Source organism: Planococcus citri, chromosome 2 (genome assembly GCF_950023065.1).
Source record: "Planococcus citri chromosome 2, ihPlaCitr1.1, whole genome shotgun sequence".
Classification (NCBI taxonomy): domain Eukaryota; kingdom Metazoa; phylum Arthropoda; class Insecta; order Hemiptera; family Pseudococcidae; genus Planococcus; species Planococcus citri.
In genome coordinates this window covers 71,159,455-71,182,114 of record NC_088678.1, presented here as the reverse complement: position 1 = coordinate 71,182,114, position 22,660 = coordinate 71,159,455, and the positions used below count along the sequence as shown (strand labels likewise).

The following is a 22,660-nucleotide window of genomic DNA, read 5'->3' as shown; positions in this document are numbered from 1 at the left end:
TTTTCAGCCATACTTGTCGTGTCGGGGTGCGGTGAAAAATTATCATTTCGCCAAGGTTCTGTCTGTGTTTCTCGTTTGATTACAAGTATAACTCAGCCCTTCCCACTCATGTGGTCCCATTCTCTGAAAACGGGTACGTACGAGAAGAGATGCAGAGATAGAAGTGCTTCGCTAGATGAAAACCGCAAGCATAGAGTGGTAAGGAAAAGGAAGCTGGTTGGATACGAATGTATGAAATGAAAGCCTCCCTGCTCCCCTCATCTACCTTGCCACCAACTCCCTAGAAAGCTTTCTACGAGAATAATTTCAAATTAACCGGAGGTTGTGTATTGTTTTGACATCATTAACGCTTTTGCAGATTGTAGAAAGAGGTAGAAGTAAGAAACAGCATACGTAAGTAGTACGTACTACGTGTGGTGTACGTTTGTCTTGTGCTATTGAAAAGGCGCACAGCTTGATTTCAATAGCGAATTGGCCTTTGGGTCATACAAGTAGGTCTTTATGATTCGAGAACTTCTAGGTGTATTTTTTTGATTTAGTTTTTCTCCATGATTTCATGCAGTGACTTCAAACATAAATTTTATGAATAAATTAGAGCTCAATGCCATTAAAAACATATCTAATGACATACTGCACTATTTTTTTTGTGTCTGTCAAAATTTAAGAGAGTCTTCAATGGTTTCCCAAAAATTTTGGAGGAGTTTTTTTTAGCCAAAAATAAGTTTAGTTTTGATGTCTGCATTATCACGAAGATGAAAATTATTTTCTCGTATCGAATACCATTGATCAAATGAGATCGAAAATCGCAAATGAATCGTTTTTTCTTCACTCGAACAATCGATTATCGATCATGATCGATTTCTCAATCAAAAGTTTATTTTTAAAGCTGAAAATTATGTTCTCATTTGGGACATAATCGATCATATGGGATCGAAAATCGGAAATGAATCGATTTCTCCGCGTTCGATAGATCGATTTTTGTTCAATGATGATCTATTTTTGATCGGAATGTTCATTTTTGAAGCTGAAAATTATTTTATCGTTTTGAATACGTTTGATCATACGAGATCGAAAATCGCAAATGAATCGATTTTTCAACGCTCGAACAATCGATTTTCGACCATCATTGATTTCTGAATCAAAAATTTATTTTTAAATCTGAAAATTATGTTCTCATTTCGAACACAATTGATCATATGGGATCGAAAATCAGAAATGAATCGATTTCTCCGCGTTCGATAGATCGATTTTTGTTCGATGATGATGTAGTTTTGATCGGAAAATTTATTTTTGAAGCTGAAAATTATTTTCTCGTTTTGAATACGTTTGATCATAAGAGATCGAAAATCGCAAATGAATCGATTTTTTAACGCTCGAGCAATCGATTTTCGATCATAATCGATTTTTGATTCTATGGTTCACTTTTGATGTTGATTCAAAAGTTACTTTCTGAAACCAAAATTAATTGTATCATTTTGCACATGATTGATCATGTGGGATCGAAAATCGCAATTACATAAATCGATTTTTGCGATTCGATGAATCGATTTTTGATCCAGAAGTCTATTTCTGAGGCTAAAATTGATTTATTCATTTAAAGCATCATTGATCAAATGATCACATACGATCGAAAATCGCAAACCGATTGACTTTTGGGTTTCGATTAATCGATTTTTCATCATGATCGATTTTTTATTGGAAGGTCCATTTAAAAGGTTGTACATTTCAAATGGTAAATCAATCATGAAAGAAATAAAAATAAAATTGACCTAAAATCCATCCAGATAGGAGGGTACCCTTCGCTGTAGTTGATTATTACAGACAACTGTTCGAGTAACAAGGTTACCTATTCGTCACTGGCTGTCATTAAAATTCAACAAAAATGAAATTTTCTCTCTTTTTCCATAAACACTCCTCCTACCAAGGCACAATGGAGTAAAAAAGGACGACGAAAAGGCATACGATGATTTTCGCTGCTTCGTATAATATAACCTACTATACTGCTGTGTATTCGTTGTCTCGTATTACGAATTAGGACTTCTTCTCTCGCCCAAAAGCTTCTCTTGCCTTTGGACCAGGGGGAGAGGAGATCAAGGGGTTCTCTACGGAACGGAAATACGAGATAGAGTTAATTTCTACCTGGAGCGTAACTGTATAGTACAGTAGAAGAACTCGCAACTCGTCGGTAAATGTTTCACGAGCGACGATACCTCCTCTTCTGTTGTTTCTTCTTCTTCATCATCATCATCATCATAATTTCTCGTGTTTTTTTCTCGCATCGCGCTGCCTGTTGGCTCGATTTAAAACGTTAATTCACGTAGAAGTTTTTCCTTGTTTAGCGAGTGGATTCTTTCTTTTAATAGTCTATAATAGCTGCTTGATTCAAGATGTATATAGGAGGAGCGCACACAGCAACAAGGCCGACAGGCTGTGTACGAGTATACGTTGGAAAGTTTAGGTTTTTTTTTCATCGTCGTCGTAGTTTTTCGCTCGCGAATATAGATTTTTCTGGTTGCCTGCTTCTTGGTTGCTCGCAACTTGGTATGTTTCACTTCGCACTTGACATGTTTTCCGCTCTTTGATGGCACGTTCCGGGTAAATAATTTATTTATACCAGGGGTAGTAATTTTTAACGTGATGGGGTCATTGGATCGGGTTAAAGAGAATTCGCGAAGCTGTTGCCTTGCTGCTGCTCTAGAAATGAGCTCGAGTAGGTGTGGTGGAAGCTCTGACGATGCAAATTTTGGTTCGAAATTTCGACGTGTGTTCTGATCCTATATGATCAATCGTACTCAAACTAGAAAATGAATTTTAAGCTTCAAAAAATGAACTTTTCGATCGAAAATTGGTTCCATGTGATCAACAGTTCAATTAAAATTCTAAACTATTGTATTTGAATTTTGGAAGAGTGAGGATGTTGTTGTGGTTGTTTTCGAAACTCACAAGCTTCAAGTTATGATCATAAATTTCCAAGCTATATCCTTCAGATTGCGATATTGTAAAAGTACAGTATCAACTATGAATATTCGCGTTGAATACTTCCATGAGGGATTTCCGCATATTTTATCTGAAATTCATCTTATAAATATTGGATCGAGAAAGGTAGACGAGCTATCATGAAAGTGTTGAACAAATGTGTTAATTACAGAAGAGTGGACAGTGGTCTGTTTCTCATACCTAATTATTAATGATCATCCTCCTTTTCCTTCCAGACGAGTCTCAAAAGTTATACTTTTCACTTATGTTGGTGTTGATTACTTTGGTCCTTTGTATGCCAAATGTTGTGGCAATGTAAAAAATGCTTCGTCGTTATTTTCACCTGTTCAACTGTTTGAGCAATTCATCTTGAACTTGTTAAAAGTATGAAAGTTACAGATTTTTTCATCATTTTTGTCGGTTTATTACAGAGAGAAACATGCCTAAAAAGATCATTTCTGATAATGCTGCACAATTTAAAAAATTTAAATCATTCATTGATTAAGTTTGCAGAGAAAATTTAAGCCGGGACAACATATTTGTCTCCTTCCTACACAAAAACAATGATCCCTGGAAGGAAGGTGTCTACAAATGTTTAATTTTGTCAGTTAAGAAATAAATAAAAAAATTAGTCTCTGGTAATTTATCATCATTCATTCAGATTATAATAAAAATTACTCGACAAATTAAGCAAAATAATATGCATTTAAAACGTTAAACTAAACACCATTAGATTCCTCATGTCAAAATGTTCCATTTTTTAGACCCCTTGCAGGGTCCATTGGTCAATTTGGGCTTAAAATTGGTTGAAATAGAAATCCTGAAACCTGAATCAATTCATCCTGGAACTGAAACAATTTTTTCAATCCTGAGACGAATCCCAAAACTGAAATGAAAATTTAGAAGGACGAATCCCTAAACAAATCCAATCACGGAATGAATAAATTTTGATCCAGACACCAAATTCCAATCCCAAAATCGTTTTAGTCCCACAGCTCTAGCAGTGACGCTATCATGCTGCTTGCCGCTGATGAATTTGGTGCTCAACGCCGTGCCACTGCCAAAGCATTTTTGGTTGGTGCACATCACTCAGTGTTGAGAATACCAGCTTCAAATTACTTATTCAACATTTGGAATTCTTGTAGAAAAGTTCTACAGTTATTTTGGACCATGTGGTATAAAGATTATTTATCAAATTGTATGTAAAAAGGACAATTCAACGCAGAGAAATAATTACAGTATTGCCAGATTCAGGGATTTCTAACTAGATCTAGGGAGTTTCCACTTCGCTGAAACAGTCTAGAGATTTCTTCATGGATTTGCATTTTTGCAGGGAAAAATCCTTTAAAAAATTTGATTCTTGCGAGCAAAAATTTGAAATGAAACATGCAAAAATGGAGGTTTTTGGACCTATTTTGTCAAAAAAATTTTGCTCTCGCTTGGTTTAAGCAGTAATTTTACCTTCCTATTCATAAAATCATCACACATCAAGTTTGAAATGGAGTGCTTTTACAATTTTAGTGGTATTCAACCGACTTTCAAATTGTGCAGGGATTTTCAGATGCTTTCAAATGAAGTGGGAAAATCAAGTGTAACAGGTTATTGAGCTTCCAGACCAGGAATTTCTGCTGTTAGGGGATTTTTAGGGATTTTTGGGGTGAAAAACAAGATAATTTTTCAGAACTAGGCAATTTTGTGAAAACCCGTCTGGCAACCCTGAATAATTAATGCCCGAAACGATGGCGTTAGTCGTTACAAGTACATCGCCAAAAACTGTTCACAATACTGTTGGTAACAGATTTTTCTTATCAGGCTATTATTCATGCCATTCGGGGCTTAGGGCGAGGGTCTTAGGGAAGTCTTGTCTTTGAAGTCTCTCTTTGTTTTTTTGAAGTCTCTCGTTGTTTTTGTAAATATGTTTTATGCGTTATGTTTATGTGTTATGTACTTAATTATGCTATCTGCTGTTAAACTGTTCCAGGTAGAACCACACTCCGCTGCAAACCTTGCTGTCTGGAGGCAAGACACCGTTTGTTGGTAGCCACCGAGTTTGGCCCGCTGCTGGGTGCCTCCACCAAGGGGCAGAAGTGAAATAAACAAAATAAATAAATTCAAATTCTCGGCACCTTCTCCCAGGGCCGTGGATCCCTTGTGCGAATTGTCCCGGCGTGAGTTGTGGGTTTCAGGTTTTTTGGCGGGGCCAGGGCTTGGGACTTTCGGCCATGTCGGGTGAAGTGAGCGCGAGGTGGTCTGAGCGGCAGGTGAGGTTGGTGTTTAGGAGAAATGAGCAGTATCTAAGTGCAGTATGATAGGATTAAAAAAAAACCTATTATTCATATCATTGTCTAACAAGTTTATTTGAAACGATGTCGTTAATAAAACCGTTGCCATTGCCATTGCTTTTGGATACTGACTCACGTTCATTTAAGTGTGTGCAACCATTCATGCATTCATATGTACAACAGATAAGGATTTCTTTGCCGGTGCGTAAGCGATACCAAAATAATTGTTTTATGAAAAGTGATTGTAACAACTAACAGGTTTGGGTATTATTTGGCGATACCGATTGCCAACAGTTAAGAATTTTAAACGATGCTGAAACTGTTACAACGACATCGCCAACGCCATTGTTCCAGGCTTTAAGAGAAATGCGGTTTGTTGTAAGTATACCAACAGTTGGTAAAGCAGAGCAGTATTGGTAGAAGATGACCCAGGGGGAAATGGTGATTGGGTGTTATTGATCAACTTAATGTTAGTAAAGATGGAAATATTCATTCAGCTAATGTTAGAATTAGAACGGTTATTTATTACTCTCTAAATTTGAAACAGTGAAATTTCACTGTTTCAAATTTAGAGAGTACTAGACCCACTGAAAAGTTGTATCCCTTAGAACTTAATTGAAGTGAATTTTGTCTCTTGTCAGGAATGTCAGGAATTGCAATAATAAATAATAAATAAAAATAAAAAATATGTGTTTTCCTTTCTGTTATTAGTTATTGTTGACCACTTGTGCCTCTCTTTCTAGGTAAATTGACTCAAATTATTGCTTTGGTTAGATAAGTTTCCACTGCAAAATATATTGATGAAATGAACAACTCATCAACTATAATATTGAATTTTCTTACAGATTTATTCAGATTCACACTCATTTTTTCTTACCTACTACCCATACAATGAACCCAAAAAACCATCGAGCGTGTGCCATTAAACGGCACAACAACGCCTGCAAAACGTAGATTTGGCAACATATACTCACACTAACAACATCCTTTTCTCGAAAGATTAGCCTACTTAGGTGTATTAAGAGGCGAAAAGGGCGCAGACAAGGCCGGATGAGCAAATCACATATGAAATTAGTCGTTTTATCTCGATATCTTAGCACACTCGAATACGCGTCTAAGTAGCTGCAAATTTATCTACACTCGAGTAGTTTACGTTGCAGTATTGTCTGTTTCGCAGGCGACGAACTACTTACAGCATACTCGGTATAAGCACTCGATATTACACGCAATAAAACAGGGTTAATCTTGTAGCAGACGCGCGTAGAAAGAGAAAAGCAACGAAGGCGAGGATGAATTTAGTAAACTATAGAGTATTATCTGTGTGAAAGGATTTCATAATATACTATAAAGCGTGTTTCAAATAATAGCGCCGCATAAATGAATAAAAACACCTCTTTCGATCGTCTTCCAGTGTGAGGGGGAGATATTTCTCCCTTTTTCTGCTGCAGCTTTGTCGTATTGACTCTCTCTAATGTGTATAGGGTTTTTAATTAGCCAATTGGATAATTCCGCGTAAATACACCAGTGTGCAGGGTTGTTTTTACTCCAAGTAGGTATATGTGAGGTAAGTATACCGTCCTCGACAAGGCAGGTAAATTATATTACGTTTACGGGTATCCTAGGTCTGGTTTTATAATTTTAATAAAATCTAGCCAAAACTTCGCACGCGTTTTGGTTACGCGAAGGCATAATATTATCCGCACAACAGAGACGAGATAATATCTGGGATCTTTATTGGGCGAACAAGAAGGACGCGTTAGATTTCCATTTCAACGTTCCAATTAAGCCGTACTATTTAATTGGTCGCGTTTCGGATTAATTCGACGATATCGACGTCTTCGTTATACACATCGCCATCCTTTTCTCATCTAGCTCCCTGCGCCTCGGCTCTTTCTCTTCAAAGCGACGATAAAACGTTGATAATTTCATTCGTAATGGAATTTATTATTTCCCTTTTATCGTCGGTCTGTCGCAAAAATAAAGCACACTCCGTTGTACCCACTTTCCTCCGAGTCGCAGTCGCAGTCGTCTCTTTTCTTTTTCATATTTCTGCATCCATCGTCTCTCGACGAAAACACAGCTGAAAAATCTGCGAGTTGATTTCGCTCCAATTTTGGATAATGAAAATTAAAAAGAGGTTATCGTTACGGAAGATCGACTTTCAAACGGGAAACATTCGCTCGAAATACACACTTCGGGCGAAAAATTAATAATAAAATCCGACTGCGACTGGACTTTCATTTCGACGTCATGGCCAGTCTGTGTTTCACCCTTGGCTTCGTCGCTTGTTGTGCTTCCAAATTGCCAGTTTCTTCGCTTAATCCAAAATTACGCCCAGAAGATGTACGAAAAATTATTTTCGTTACTTTGTGCCGAATTAAACATCTGGAGAGATTTTGACCTGAATTCAGGCATCTCCGCAAAAATTATAAAAATTACTCCTTAAATTAGTTTTTTAACATTTTTTTTTTAATTTTCAAAAATTCGTCAAAAATCCAAAAATGGACTTCAGTTTTTGAAATTTTAGTTACGAGGGATCTTAAGACATGCTCTCTCAATCCAGCCGCCATTTTTTCCCTCAGAAAATTCTCTCTCATCTTCTCAACGCGATGTTTTAAAAAAACAATTCAAAAAATACACGCCTCCACTTAATTCGACAACTTTTGACAATGCTTTCATTCAAAAGCTCAACGCGAAAACCACCTTCGTCATCACGCTTCGTGTACTTTTATAAAATCTTATACGGTACGTATCTTTGTAGAACACTTGTGCTTTCTCGATTCATTCATTCATTTCGTCATCTTTATCGTCGTCGTTCGTTACAACACTCGATCCAAGATCAGAATACCAAAATTCGCCACCTACGTTGCATTAAAATTCTTCGACGACGCTTTTAGGCGAGAAAAGCGAAAATAATTATCAAACGAAGGACGACCTATGTCGTTGTGCCTTTTCTCCCTCTATTCTATGTACCTTTTTAGCACGCTGCTTCGGTATACATTGTAGAGACGTTGACGTGTGTGCCGGTACCATACGCGATTTGTAATGTACTTTTCGTCGTCGTCTGCCTAAAAGTAAAGGTATACTCGGTTTGAAAATTTTCTCTGACATCTCTGTTACATGTGAGAATAACGAAGCCACTACGTACGTATAACATGAAAGCTCTATAGTCTATACTATACTCGTATTCAGAAATCGCGTCGTGTCGTATATACAAAGCTTTATACTGTATACGCTACAGACGGCGAAAAGAAAATATAAAATACTTAAAGCTTTTCCAGCGCCGAAAACTTTGTATAGCACGTCAACAGCCTCACACGACATCTTTTTTTCCGCCGGTAACAATGCGGTTTCCTGCCATATAACGCCTCCTTGCCTCTTGTATTTTTTTTTCTTTTTTTTTTTGCTGCACGATACGTGTATTTCCGGCATCATATCCGATGACGATGACGACGACGACGACGCGACGTAGCAGTAAGTCTAGGGACTTTTGTACATTAAGTACAGAAACTTGGAACAGACAAAAGACTTTCAATCAACACGTGAATTTGCGTCAACTTACGTTATGAAAATAAGTGTATTTTAAAGTACTTTGCACATCACAGGCCTTGCATTGTTCTCAAATTTATTTCAGCATGAATTGACGAAAAATTTATCAGCAGATATCCTATATAGTTTGAAGCTTCCTCTGGAATGATCACATGCATCGTATTCCTTTACCTGAGCATTGATTTTTGATCGACTCAAACGTCATAATAGGTTCTATGTAGGTACAGTGTATAAGTAAAGATTTGAATTTTTCGCTTAATTGCAATTCACTTTTTCAAAAATCTTGAACGTCATGGCTCAATTTTGGAACGAAAATTCTCCAAAAATGTTCAAAAAACACGTTCGTCGAAATATTTGGATTTCTCACGTAATTTCAACTCCTTTTGATAGGTCTCATGACAGTCATGACACTTACCCAAAATTTTCAAGAATCATTAATTACCAAATTCTAGGCTCTAAAAATCTTCAATAATGCCAAAAGAACATTATCGAGGAGATATTGGAATTTATCTCGAAATTTCTACTAATTTTGGTAAGTGGCAAGTCCACCTTGGAATAATTCTACAGTGGCTCATTTTTGAATCGACTTTTCGACTTCAATAAATTGATTTCTGATTCGAAAGTTCATTTTCAAAGGTAAAATTAATTTGCTCACTTCAAATACGATTGATCATATGGGATCGATTTTTAGGAGTTCGAGCAATCGATTTTCGATAGAAAAATTCTTTGAAGCTGAAAATAATTTTTTCATTTGGAATGCGTTCGATGATGGATCGAAAATCGCAAATGAATCGATTTTCTAACGATCGAGAAATCGATTTTCGATCATGATCGATTTTTGATTCAAAAGTTAATTTTAGAAGCTGAAAAAATTATGTTCTCATTTCGAACAAAATCGATCATATGGGATCGAAAATCGGAAATGAATGATTATGATTGATTATTGATTCAAAAATTCATTTTTGAAACTGAAAATGATATTGTTCTCATTTTGAACAAGATCGATCATGAGAGATCGAAAATCGGAAATGAATCGATTTTTCAGGGTTCGATGAGTCGATTTTCGTTTGAAGTGGAAGCAGAAAATTACTTTCTCGTTTAGAATACGTTTGATCATACAAAATCGAAAATCGCAAATGAATCGATTTTTTAACAATCGAGTAATCGATTATCGATCATGATCGATTTTCGAATGAAAAATTCATTTTTCAAAGCTGAAAAAATTATGTTCTCATTTCGAACAAGATCGATCATATGGGATTGAAAATCGGAAATGAATCGATTTTTCAACTATCGAACATCGATTTTCGATTATGATCGATTTTGGATTCAAAAATTCATTTATGAAGCTGAAAAAATGATGTTCTCATTTCGAACAAAATCGATCATATGGAGTCGAAAAACGGAAATGAATCGATTATTCAGTGTTCGATAGATCGATTTTCGTTTGATGATGATATAATCTATTTCTGATCGGAAAGTTCTTTTTTGAAGCAGAAAATTATTTTCTCGTTTCGAATACGTTTGATCATATGAAATTGAAGATCGCAAATGAATCGATCTTTCAACGATCGAGTAATCGACTTTCGATCATGATCGATTTTTGATCCAAAAGTTCATTTCTGAAGTTGGAAAATTATGTTCTCATTTTGAACGCGATTGATCGTGTGAGATCGAAAATCGGAAATAAATCGATTTTGTAACGATGGAGTAATCGATTATCGATCATAATCGATTTTTTGAATAAAAAGTTCGTTTTTGAAGCTGAAAATGATGTTCTCATTTCGAACATGATTCATCATAAGCAATCGATTCTTGATTGGAGAGTTCATTTTTCAAAGCTGAGTACGATTGATCAATGATCATATAGGATGAAAAACCGCAAATGAATCGATTGTTCGAGTTCAATTATTCGATTTTTGATCACTAGATCAATTTTTCATTCGGAAATGCATTTTTGTGAAGCTGAAATTGATTTTTTTCTGACACTTTGGGTTATATGAAATTGAAAATCGCGAATGAATCGATTTTTAGAGTCTGATGAATCGGTTTTCAAATTTTGATTATGATCGGTTTTTCATCCAGAATTTTTTTTTTTTGAAGCCAACTGAGTAATTAATTTTTTATTGTGAATATACCGAAAATCGGAAATGAATCGATTTTTCGGCGTTCGATAGATCGATTTTTGTTCGATGATGATTTATTTTTGATCGGAAAGTTGATTTTTGAAGCAGAAATCGATTTTCGATCACGTTCGATTTTTGGCTGAAAAGTTTATTTTCGAAGCTGAAATTAATTTTTTCACGTTGATAAAATGGGATCGAAAATCGCAAATGAATCGATTTTATAACGCTCGACCAATCGATTTTCGATCATGATCAATTTTTTATTCAAAAGTTCATTTTTGGAGCTGATAATTATTTTCTCGTCTCGAGTACAATTAATCACATGGGATCGAAAATCGCAATAAATCGATTTTCGATCACGATTGATTTTTGATTGAAAAGTTTATTTTCGAAATTGAAATTGATTTTCTCATTTTGAATACGATTGATCACATTATGAGATCAAAAATCGCAAGAATGTACATCGATTTTTGATCCAGAAGTCTATTTCTGAGACTAAAATTGATTTCTCCATTTCAATCATGATTGATCACATGGGATCAAAAATCGAAAATCAAAACGAAAAATTTGTAAAATTTTCATAAAAAATCCAAAATGACGAAAAAATTGATTGAATCCATCCTATTTTCAAATTTAAGGCAAATGGCGAGTAACACAGGGGGAAAAATCCTCCCCCCTGCTCACAAGAACCATGATTGTAGAGAAATGGCGGATGGTACGCCCTTGACCGAGCTATATATGCATCTTATCCAAAAGCGCAACTTAAAGCACGGCTAAAATGATTCTCTCCCACTACTAGTTAATTTTGAAAAACATTACACAAGGTCGACAAATCTAGATAAATTAATAAACCGAGTTAATCTTTTATCCATCCAATAAGGTAGTACGAGACGCTCGTCCGAAGTACTCGTACGTACAAGGGGCCAACAAAACTGTTAATTCTGTAGGTTAAAAAGACAGCACCTTTTAACTCTTGAAAGGGGATTTCAGGAAACAGGGGGAGCATCTTTTACACGCAGCTTTTGCCCTCCCTGCTGTGAAAATACCTCGCTTCTAATCGCTTTTACGTGGCTGGTGAAGTTTGCTCTCAAAGAAAACGACGCCATGCCATGCCACGCCGCTCGCGCTCCACGCAGCACACTTCGACTTAACACGTCTAATTAATCTTTCATCATATACGATGAAAAGTTCAGCTTAGCTTTTAGTATTTTGTAGCACAGCAGCGTACACTTCTCGAAACACACAAACACACCAATGCGAACTTACAAAATGGTTATAAATATTTAACCAATCTTACAAATAAACACAATTACGATCAGAGTGTTTACAAAAACGACGTCTCTTCGTCGTTCTGCACGTCTTGCAACGCTATGTGAGCAAAGTTGCGGATAGGATACTCGAATGTGTATAGAAATGATGTGTCTGACAATAAGTACTTTACACAAATCATCACTATATATAGGTACTCGAGTAAGAAATGAATCGCGCAAGAAAAACTTCACAAGTATATAAGGAGAAAATATAAAAATACAATACAATTTCGCAACCGACAACTCACCCCTGTACTGACTAGAGACAGCATAATACGTTCGTTCAACGCCAATGTTTCTCCTTGTTTCATTTTTATTCGTTTCTTATCTAAACATTTCATCGCGTACATTTTACCGGTATCCGCCTTTCGGCAACCGTACACTTCGCCGAAACCTCCTCTGCCGATGATACGATGTACGCTGAAGTCGTTCATCGATAACTGCAAAAAAGAAAAACGAAACCGTGTAAGAAAAATATTAAATAAATAAAAAATCAAAACGTAAACATTAATAAGGATACCTATCCATTATTTATGGACCAGAAGAACGAGAATCGTAGTATATACGATACACTATATAATAAACTTGCACGCTTCATTCTTAATATCCTTCTACAGGGTATATAATATTTTATAAATAAACTAGCCTGTGAAAAATAACCTCTTCGAAATACTTTCAACAAAAATGTAGCCTACATTTTGGGCGAATGTGGGAAAACACCAGCGGCCGGGCGAAGGGGGAGGGTGTAGCTATCAAGCTGAAAAATATCTCGAGGCGAGGTATCTTTTCCTTTTCCTTTTGTGTTTCGTTATTCTTTATACGCGATGTACGAGTATGTGTGGTACGCGTGGAGCTGATTCAATTGTTTTATCAACGTGTATCGTGGTAAAAATTTCGTTGATCTTTATCTTCTCTCGAGAATGATATCGAAAACAATTTCGGCATGAGTATACTCCAACAGAGATACAGACAAAAGGTCAGAATACATCGAATGGAGTTCGAAGCACAACTGAATTCGTTTCATGATTTTCTGTATCGAACCTGCACATGATTTCGAGACCTTGGAAATTTATTGTAACAATGACAAACTTTCCATAAATATTACATGCTCAACAAAAATTTACTTCTTGGAATCAGGAGATGAAGAAATGGAGAGGCTCCTGGCGCAAAACCCCCCTACGTATTTGGAAATGGTAATGAAATTTCTACGGTATCTTTGCACCGCTTACATCTCTATGGAAGGGGCACACGTGCTTCTGGAACCACTGAAAAAATCACGTGGCACATGTCTGAGCACAATGTTGCCCCTCGGTTTGTTCACAACATAAAATCCAGTCTTTCAGAGAAATGATTTCCTCAGACTTTTTCCGATTTTATCCAAAAAGAAACCTTTCTAGTAGTTTTGAGTTACCTATACTTGTTGTGAAATACCTAATTCAAGAAAACCTTGAGTGGGAAGTTGCATGGTGTCAATAGCGCTGTAATGAAGCATTTTTCACGAAAACCCCTAATTTTTGGGCAACCCCTTCCTTCCCCAATTTGACCCTTAGGAGGGTCCAACTTCAAATCTAACTTCATATTCGTGTTCACCGAGTTCGATTCATATGACAACGATACCCATATTGTCAATCTTCTTTTGCCCCAAAATTGGGTGAGGGGGTACCTATGGCCTCAAAATTGGGGTTTCAAGAAGTTGTTTGGTTTTCTATTGTTTTTGGAGGCCCGCATGTAAAATTTCTGAATTATATCAATGACAGTATCGCTCTTTTTGGAGGTGCCATGACACAAAAAGCACATTTTTGAATTTTTTTTGAGTTTTTGAAGATGACCCACTTGAAGAAAAAATTACCAATTATAGTACTCAAGCAGATATATTTTTGAAAGAAAAAAATTTTGTGTGCCTAAATTAGGTTTGGAGATATGGCGGTTTCAAATTATTTTTGGTCAATATCTCCCCCCCCCCCCAAGAGGTCATTTTTTTAAAATTCACGTTGCTAGATTCATGTCTTCTCTATTATATTTTGGGTGAATTCAAAATTTTTTATTCAAAACTCGTTGAAGATTGATTCCCCCCCCCCAAATGCGTTTTTCACCATTTTGGACAAGGAGGGGAGAGGGGGGTGTGGAATGGGGAATTTTTTTTGGCTCGAATCTTTTTTTAAAGGTACTCAACAATGTTTCACCAAAATTTCAAAAATCCGAGAACAGAGGCATTTCACCTATTTTACCCAGAAATAGCGCCCTACCCTTTAAACAGTAATTTTCGAATTATTTTAGAAAAGAAAACCAAAATCGCGATCGAAACGAGGGCAAAACCTCTCGAATATTATAATAATTCAAAAAATTATTCAAGATCATTTTTGATGTGATGACTTTATTTTCTTCAGCTCTGACATTTTATAAATTTTGGAACAATTTTTTTTTAGAAATTTAAATTCTGAAATAGAAAAGAAAATCAACCTGAGCCCAGCGAGGCAGAAACTTTGGAAATAATGTGGAATTCGAGAAGTAAGACGACGTTATTTGCATTAGAAAAAACAGTTTTTTTGTGGACTATTTTTTATATTTTCGAAGTTTTCCTCAAAAGCCGAATTTTCAAAGTACATCGAAAGTAATTTGAAAGGGAACAAAATGATCTACTTTTTCGATGCTTTCGCCGCTTGTCAAGATACCTTGAATTTTGGATGAATGGGGAATTTTGTTACAACTTCAGCAACCAAATGTTGAATTCGCAAAGAATTTCTGAATCTCAAAATTTGGTTGCTAAAATAACGAAAAAGATGCACTATTCATATTAATAAACTGATTTTTATTACATTCTCAACAAATTTCCATGTTTTGAAGTTACAAAACACGTGTGTACGTTTGTTACTTAATTGCATTATTTTTCCTAAAACGTTTCATTTTTTCTTGGAAAAAAAATTCAAAGGTATCGCTTTTTTGCTAGAAATAGTCAAAAATTGACAAAAACAAGACAAAAAACTGTAAAAAAAAAAGTAAAACTTTTTTGCCAATAATTGCCAAAAAGTTTTGCTTTGTGCTAAAATGGCAAAAGTCTTGATTTTTGCTAAAAATTGACAACAAACGCCTCAATATTTATCAAAATTGTTTAAAAAATCGAATTTTCCCCAAAAATCGAGGGCTGTGTCAAAAATTACTAAAACGTCTCACTTCTTACCAAAAAGTTGCAAACTAGCCCTAATTTTTTGGAAAAAATTGCGAAAAAAATATTACATTATTTTTGCCAATAATTTCCAAACAAACTGTCTTGTTTTTTTCTAAAATTTTCAGTCTTTCTTTTCAACGAATATTCTCGCTTTTTAGCAAAAATGCTTCTAAGTCTTACTTTTTTTTCCAAAAATCTTGCTTTTTTGCCAAAAATTTCCCAAAATGACTTAAGTATCACTTTTTGCCATTACTAATTCCAAATAAATTCTGCGTTTTGCAAAAATGGCGAATTTATAATACAGAATTCCCATTTTCAGCGAAATTGACAAAAATTGCTACAAAGTCCTGCCTTTTTACAAAATTATTTCCGAAGTACTGTTTGCTGGAAAACATAGCAATAAGTCACGCCGTTGGTCTAAATTGTTATCAAGTCTCGTTTTCTGCCAAAAATTGCTTAAAATTTCGACCTTTTTTGAAAAAAAATTTCAAAAAATATTCTCACTTTGTTGCTCAAAGTTGCCAAAAAATCTCGTTTAATAGTTCAACTTTTTTGACGAAAATTATAGTCCGGCATATGACAATAGGAGTAATTGCACCTCCGGGACAACTTTTTTCTTAAAGGGGACATCCTAAGGAACATTTTAAAGCAAACTTGCTAAAAAAAAGTTGGCCTCACTTACAAAATGGCGGCCATTTTGATTGACAGGTCAGCCGAAATCGCAGATATTGCGTTTTAACATAGGACTTACACAAAATTTTTCAAACTTTGCAAAGGTAGATCGAAATATTATGCAAAAATTTATCACCTGTCAAAATTTCAAGTGCTAAAGTGCGTTTTTCGATTTTTGGTGAATTTTTGAAAATCGAATTTAGGCCAAAAATGAGGGAAAAAATCAAAATTATACCAAATTGACCAAGAAAGCTGAAATTTGGGACATACCCTATTTTCGACATGCCAAATCGATTGAAAACGGTTTCAACCCGTTTTAAGCAGTTCTGGAGCCTCCAACCGATTTTTGAAACTCGAAATTCCCACAAAATTCCATCATATTGGAGTTCTAAAGCTGAAATTTATTCTAAAAACTAATTTCAATATCAATACCCTACGAAGTACTGCAGGTGAATTTCAAGTCGTTTTGGAGCCTCCAGCGACTTTTTGAAAATTCCTGAAGCCTCCAGCATATTTTTGAAATTTTAAATTTTCACAAAATGTCATCAAATGAAGATGGAAAGCTGAAATTTACTCTACACTCCAATTTTAACACCCTCTGAAGACAACTTCAGGTGGGTTCAAGTCATTTTAGAGCCTCCAGAGACATTTATGAAAATTACTGAAGCCTCCAGTAGATTTTGGAAACTTGAAATTTCCCCAACATTAATTTATGAAATTGAGTTGGCAGGCTGAAATTTACTTCGCGGACAACATGGTGGTTTCAAATGGTTTTGAAGCTTCCAGCTACTTTTGGGAAATTTCAATTTTCCAAAAAAGAAACGTCATACAACCTTTCCAAAAGTCGCTGGAGGCTCCAAAACGACTTGAAATCCACCAGCAGTCCACTTCGTATCTTATTGAAATTAGTTTGCAAAATGAATTTCAACTCTCCACCCCAGTTTGATGAAATTTTGAGGAAATTTCAAGTTTCAAAAATCTACTGGAGGCTCCAGTAATTTTCATAAATGTCGCTGGAGGCTCCAAAACGACTTGAAATTCACCTGCAGTACTTCGTAGGGTATTGATATTGAAATTAGTTTTTAGAATAAATTTCAGCTTTACAACTCCAATATGATGGAATTTTGTGGGAATTTCGAGTTTCAAAAATCTGTTGGAGGCTCCAGAACTGCTTAAAACGGGTTGAAACCGTTTTCAATCGATTTGGCATGTCGAAAATAGGGTATATCCCAAATTTCAGCTTTCTTGGTCAATTTGGTAAAATTTTGATTTTTTCCCTCATTTTTGGCCTAAATTCGATTTTTAAAAATTCACCAAAAATTTAAAAACGCACTTTAGCACTTGAAATTTTGACAGGTGATGAATTTTTGCATGATCTTTCGATCTACCTTTGTAAAGTATGAAAAGGTTCGTGCAAGTCCTATGTTGAAACGCAAAATCTGCGATTTCGGCTGACCTGTCAATCAAAATGGCCGCCATTTTGTAAGGCCAACTTTTTTTTGGCAAGTTGGCTTTAAAATGTTCTTTAGGATGTCCCTTTTAAGAAAGAAGTTGTCCCGGAGGATCGGCGGGGGGGGGGGTGCAATTACTCCTATTGTCATATTCCGGACTATTACGAAAAATCCTGATTTTTTTCTGAAATTACATGTACAAGTTAATTTCTAAAAGTTCCAGTTTTAGATTTTACCTACATAATTGAAAACGAAGAGTTCTGGTTTTTTGATGATTTTTTTGTATTAAAATTATTTCAATAGCCCATGTTTTATCTATCTTTTTTTTAGTTACTACTTGTTAACTTGTTGAAGTTTTTTTGGTTACTTAAGTTACTTTTCTTTTTTGGAAAAAAATGAGTGCGAGCTCTAAAAGGTACACGTGATCATGGGATCTCCCCATCAGGATCGGAGATTGTATATACCTTGATACTCAGCCACCACTGCCCCCTCACCATTTGAAAAAAATGAAGAGTTACTGGCATTTTTTTGATTCGAGTTCATATAAATTAACAATAAATCGATTGTTTGGTGAACGAGAACGAGTAAAAAAGGTAGTCAACTTGTATGCAGTCGATGCCTTAAATAAACGAAATTCTATTGAAAAAACACGTATAAATTTCTTTTACTCAAATTTTGCGAGAGACTGAGAAAGGGAGAGAAAAAGTGAAACAACGATCATAATATTGGTTCGCTGAATGAGTTCAAAGCGCTTCTACACCATCATATTGCATCGTCATCCACACCGAATCCATCAAACTTGTACAGTGTACAGCTCTCGATCGTCTGCCTATCCTCGTATTTGAAACACATAACCCTGCAGCAACAACAGCAACAACGAAAAGGAGATAGAGAGAGATAAATTCGCGTTTATAAATTTTCACAAGCAGACGGGCAACGAAGCAATACAAGTGGCTTGTGGGACGAGGGGAGACGGAAGGGGGGCACCGCCTCGGTAATTCGTATTAAGCTGTAGTAAAACAAACGACTTCGAAGTTGCTTAAAATTTGCTCGCGCGTTTTTTTTTCTCCTCCGCTCGTGTTGTGTGCGGATGCCGGTGCCTTGTAGAACGCGAGATAAAGCTCAGCTGGGCGTATTAAGTTAAAATTAATCGACGTGTTTTCATTATCCGTATAAAATTAATGGGCGAACGGTTCTAAAAGAGCTCTTATGATTTTCGTTCGCGTATATACGTATGTGTATGTTGTAGTACGAGTATATGTACGAGATGCGCGTGTTTTTGAGGCAGCCTTAGCCTACTATACGAGTATGCGAAAGCTTAGGATGTGTACACATACATACGGTGTGTGTACTATATACCATATATACCTGGGATATGAATGAAGGCGAGGGATACTGAAAGGCTCGTAGAAAGAAGATTTACGCCATTGAATCGTATTACGATGGGCGACGTATAGCTCTCGCTCCAAACCTACTCGACTCGACTCGTTGTCGTACATTCACGAGTATAGGTACTCGTATAATATACTCGTCGTATGAAGGTACCTCCATCCACTCGAATATGTCGAGTTAATATGCGTACGTTCGAGTATATCGGGGTCGAGATACTCTGGCTGAATTTTTTTTCCTTTCCACCCTAACGCGTTAACGTGATTTAAAATTTAGCCAAATATCGATAAAACACGACGCTTATACGGTTTGCAAAGATGAGGCGTGTATGCGTCAAACGCCGACTAGAAGCTCGCTCGAAGAGCTACGTTGAATTAATAATTTTGCTAAAGCTGATATTTTTTCATTCCTACTCCTCAGCCTCCTGTTGGTGTATACGATGTGATGTCTGATATCGTTTTAGGAAAACGTGTTTAGGCATTTTGTTGCATACGCTATTCCTTTTCGTATACCTACGCTCGATGCTCCGTAACGTAACGTTGAGTGATCGAGCGAGCTTCAGCTTTCGAATGAATATTTAATCGTCATAAAACTTGCTCACTAATGCCGTTTATTTGGACGGTGTGACGTTCACTAGACGTACGTATAGTGAGAAATAGGTGTAGTTTGTAGTCGAATTTTTGTATCTGCCTATGCTGGAAAGATGAAATTCACATAGTTTCAAGTGTATCCGAACTTGCAAATCAATTGGTAATGAATGATATCAAATTGTACTGGAGCCTCGAGTGGAATTGTGGATTTTCCAGTTCTTGATGTTGGAAAAAATCAGCAGTGAAGATGAAGTTACTCAAAAATTAGCTCATTTGGCAAATACGAGTACCTACGTTATTACACGACCATAATTAATTGTCGAAATTTTTTCAACAAATATTTATTGCTTATTCTTGAACATGAAAAAATTAGCATTTCTAAAAATAACACCTCAGACCAGCTCAACGGCACTCTAGGGACACTTCCTGCGAGTACTAATAATTTTTCTCAATATGAGAACAAAACTAGGGTAACATTATGAGCAAGGCTGTTAATATCCTCGTGACCAGGCATTCATCATACCCTCCTATCCTGATGGAGGTTTCAAGAGCACACGTACCTCTTAAAAGGAATGTAAGCTATGTACACATTTTTAATTTTACTTTACATCGCTCTCAAGTTAGTTCACTAAGAGCCTCTCTCCATAATCCCACAGAGTTTAAATGATGTAAAATTTTTTCAATATTTTTAGAGCCAAAAAAAGAGCCCAATTCAAATTGTTGATAAAAATAATTTCAAATCGAGTGAATTTATGCGTTTTCCAAAAATTTTATTGCCTACAATTATAAATTCCCTTCAGATGGGTACTGTGAAGTCAATATTAATTTCTGGAGTTTGCCTTTTTGATTATAGTGAATTTCATTTTTGAAATCACACATTTCAAAACAGCACCTCAAGTTGCATTGACAGTGAAAATATGTGCTTTCGATTGAAATAAAAAACAAGACGTAATAGTAATTTTTGACATTTTCAAGCTATTTTGCTAAAAATTGAAGGGTTTTGCCAACTTTTAGCAAAATGCAAGAAGCAAGACTCTTTAGCAATCATTGGCAAAAAATGTGATACCTTCTTTTACAGTAGTTGTTGTTTCGTTTTTGGAAATTTTGACCATTTCTACCAAAAAAGCGATACTTTTGGGTCTTTTTTTTAAAAGAAAAAATGAAACGCTTTGGAATCCTTTGCGAAAAAACACAAATTTCCAAAAAATTTAGTTAGAAACGAGGCTTTTTGGCAACTTTGAAAAAGGCGGAATTTCTTGCTACCTGCAATTTTTGGATAAAAGCTCAATTATGACAATTTAGAAAATGTAAATAAAGTAACCTCAATCAAAATTCTAAAAAAGTAACCAAAAGCTGGTTTTAGTCATTTTAGAAAGCGAGACTTTGGAAGCAATTGTTTTGCTAAAAAGCAAAAACTTTTAATAGATGTGTTCTTTTTAGATTTTCGAGAACCTGGATTTTGGCAGATTTAGAATCCATGAGAATCTGCTATGGTAGTAGCTTTTGAAAATGGATTTTGGATTTTAATTGAAAAAAGAAGACTTTTGAGGTTTTGAAAGTTGATGAATGGAGTCTCAAAAGTGTTAAAAAAAGAGATTTTAAAAAACGTCCAACGACGTCCAACATCCAGATTCTCGAAAATCTGCCAAAATCCATGTAAAAAGAACAAATCTATTAAAAAGGAAGACTTTGACAGTTTTAGAAAAAAACAAGAATGTTTGTTTGTCAATTATTATTGGCAAAAATGTAATATTTTTTTCGCAATTTTTGTCAAAAAAATTGTGCTAGTTTGCAACTTTTTGGTAAAAAGCAAGACATTTTTAGTAATTTTTGGCAAAAAAATGAAGTTTTTAAAGCAATTTTGCTAAAAATTGAGGCGTATCGTCAATTTTTTGCAAAAGGTAAGAGTTTTACCATTTTAGCAATATTTGGTAAAAAAAGTGATACTTTTAAACAATATTTTTGTCTCATTTTTGACAATTTTTGAATTGAATATTCCAATCAAAAAAGCGAGACTTTTGGGTCTTTTTTTTAAAGGAAGGAAAAATGAAGAGACGTTTTGGAATTTATTGCGAAAAAACAATTTTTTTTGCAGTTTTTAGTAAGAAACAATCGGCATTTGGCAAGTTTGAAAAAGGCGGCATTTTTTGCTACTTATTTTTGGATGAAAACGAGACTTCGACAATTTTTAGAAAATTCCAAAAAAAATAACTTAAATCGGAATTTTTAAAAAAGTAACCAAAAGTTACTTTTAGTAACTCCAGTAACTTGGTTACCTAAAAAGTTGCCGAGTACGAGCCCTGAGCCCTGCCCCAAAAAATATAAGAAATGCAAACATACAATTTCACGTTAAGTCTCTTTTAGGTAATTTCACTTTCATTTTCAACTCCATGAGGGGCTTTGCGCCAGGAGCTTTTCCATGATTTTATACTTTGATCTGAAAAGGCATTACCCCCACCCCCATTTTTTCTCAGTCTGATTTTGGGCACGAGAGATTTGGAATAATAGACTGCAGAAGAGCGTTCAAATGCTGCCAAATTTTTTCAAAGTTTTTGGAGCTCCGCACAACATTTTTTTGACTCAATAAAAAGTCAAAACATCAGCAATAAAACATTTAAAACTATGAATGAAGTATTTATTTTTAGATTTTTGGGACATTTTTAACACTCTTTCAGGGTTGTTGAAAGCAAATGTGGGCCTGGGCCAAATACATAATAACTTGGCCATATTTTTAGGGACGAAACTATATATTGTTTTTTTGGGTGGGGGGGAGGGCAGTTGGATTAAAAATTTGCCGGCTGATATCATATTCATATGACTTACAAACATTTTTCATTTTCTGTTTTAGACTTCTTGGGGCCCAAATGTGAATTTTTTAACTTTAAAACGAGAAAGAAATTGGCTCGGGCGAAGCAATAGCAAAAACTTGTGAAAATTTGTCTTTTAAGAGAACTACTAAAAACTATGTTTTTTTATGCAAGGAGTTTATTTTTTAGCTTTTGAAATTTTAGAATTTAAAAGATTTTTTTTAATGACTAATTTTGAAAAAAAAAAGAGAACAGGCAGAAGTGAAGGCGAAAGCTCTTGAAAATTTGTAGTTCGAGAAATCGAGATGCATAAAACGATACTTTTTATGCGAGAAGTTCATT

At 35.4% G+C, this 22,660-nt stretch overlaps 1 protein-coding gene across 2 annotated transcripts in view; it reads right to left on the bottom strand.

Moving 5' to 3' along the window:
• LOC135837544 (G protein-coupled receptor kinase 1) overlaps positions 1–22,660 on the bottom strand; it is a 196,423-nt gene that overhangs the window by 33,200 nt on the left and 140,563 nt on the right. For both annotated transcript variants that reach the window (XR_010557212.1, XM_065352854.1), the window contains exon 8: positions 12,492–12,683. Coding sequence is in view for 1 of the 2 variants with exons in the window: in XM_065352854.1 (XP_065208926.1) it covers positions 12,492–12,683 (192 nt within the window). In the remaining variant the exon portion in view is untranslated. The remainder of the gene's footprint in view (positions 1–12,491; positions 12,684–22,660) is intronic.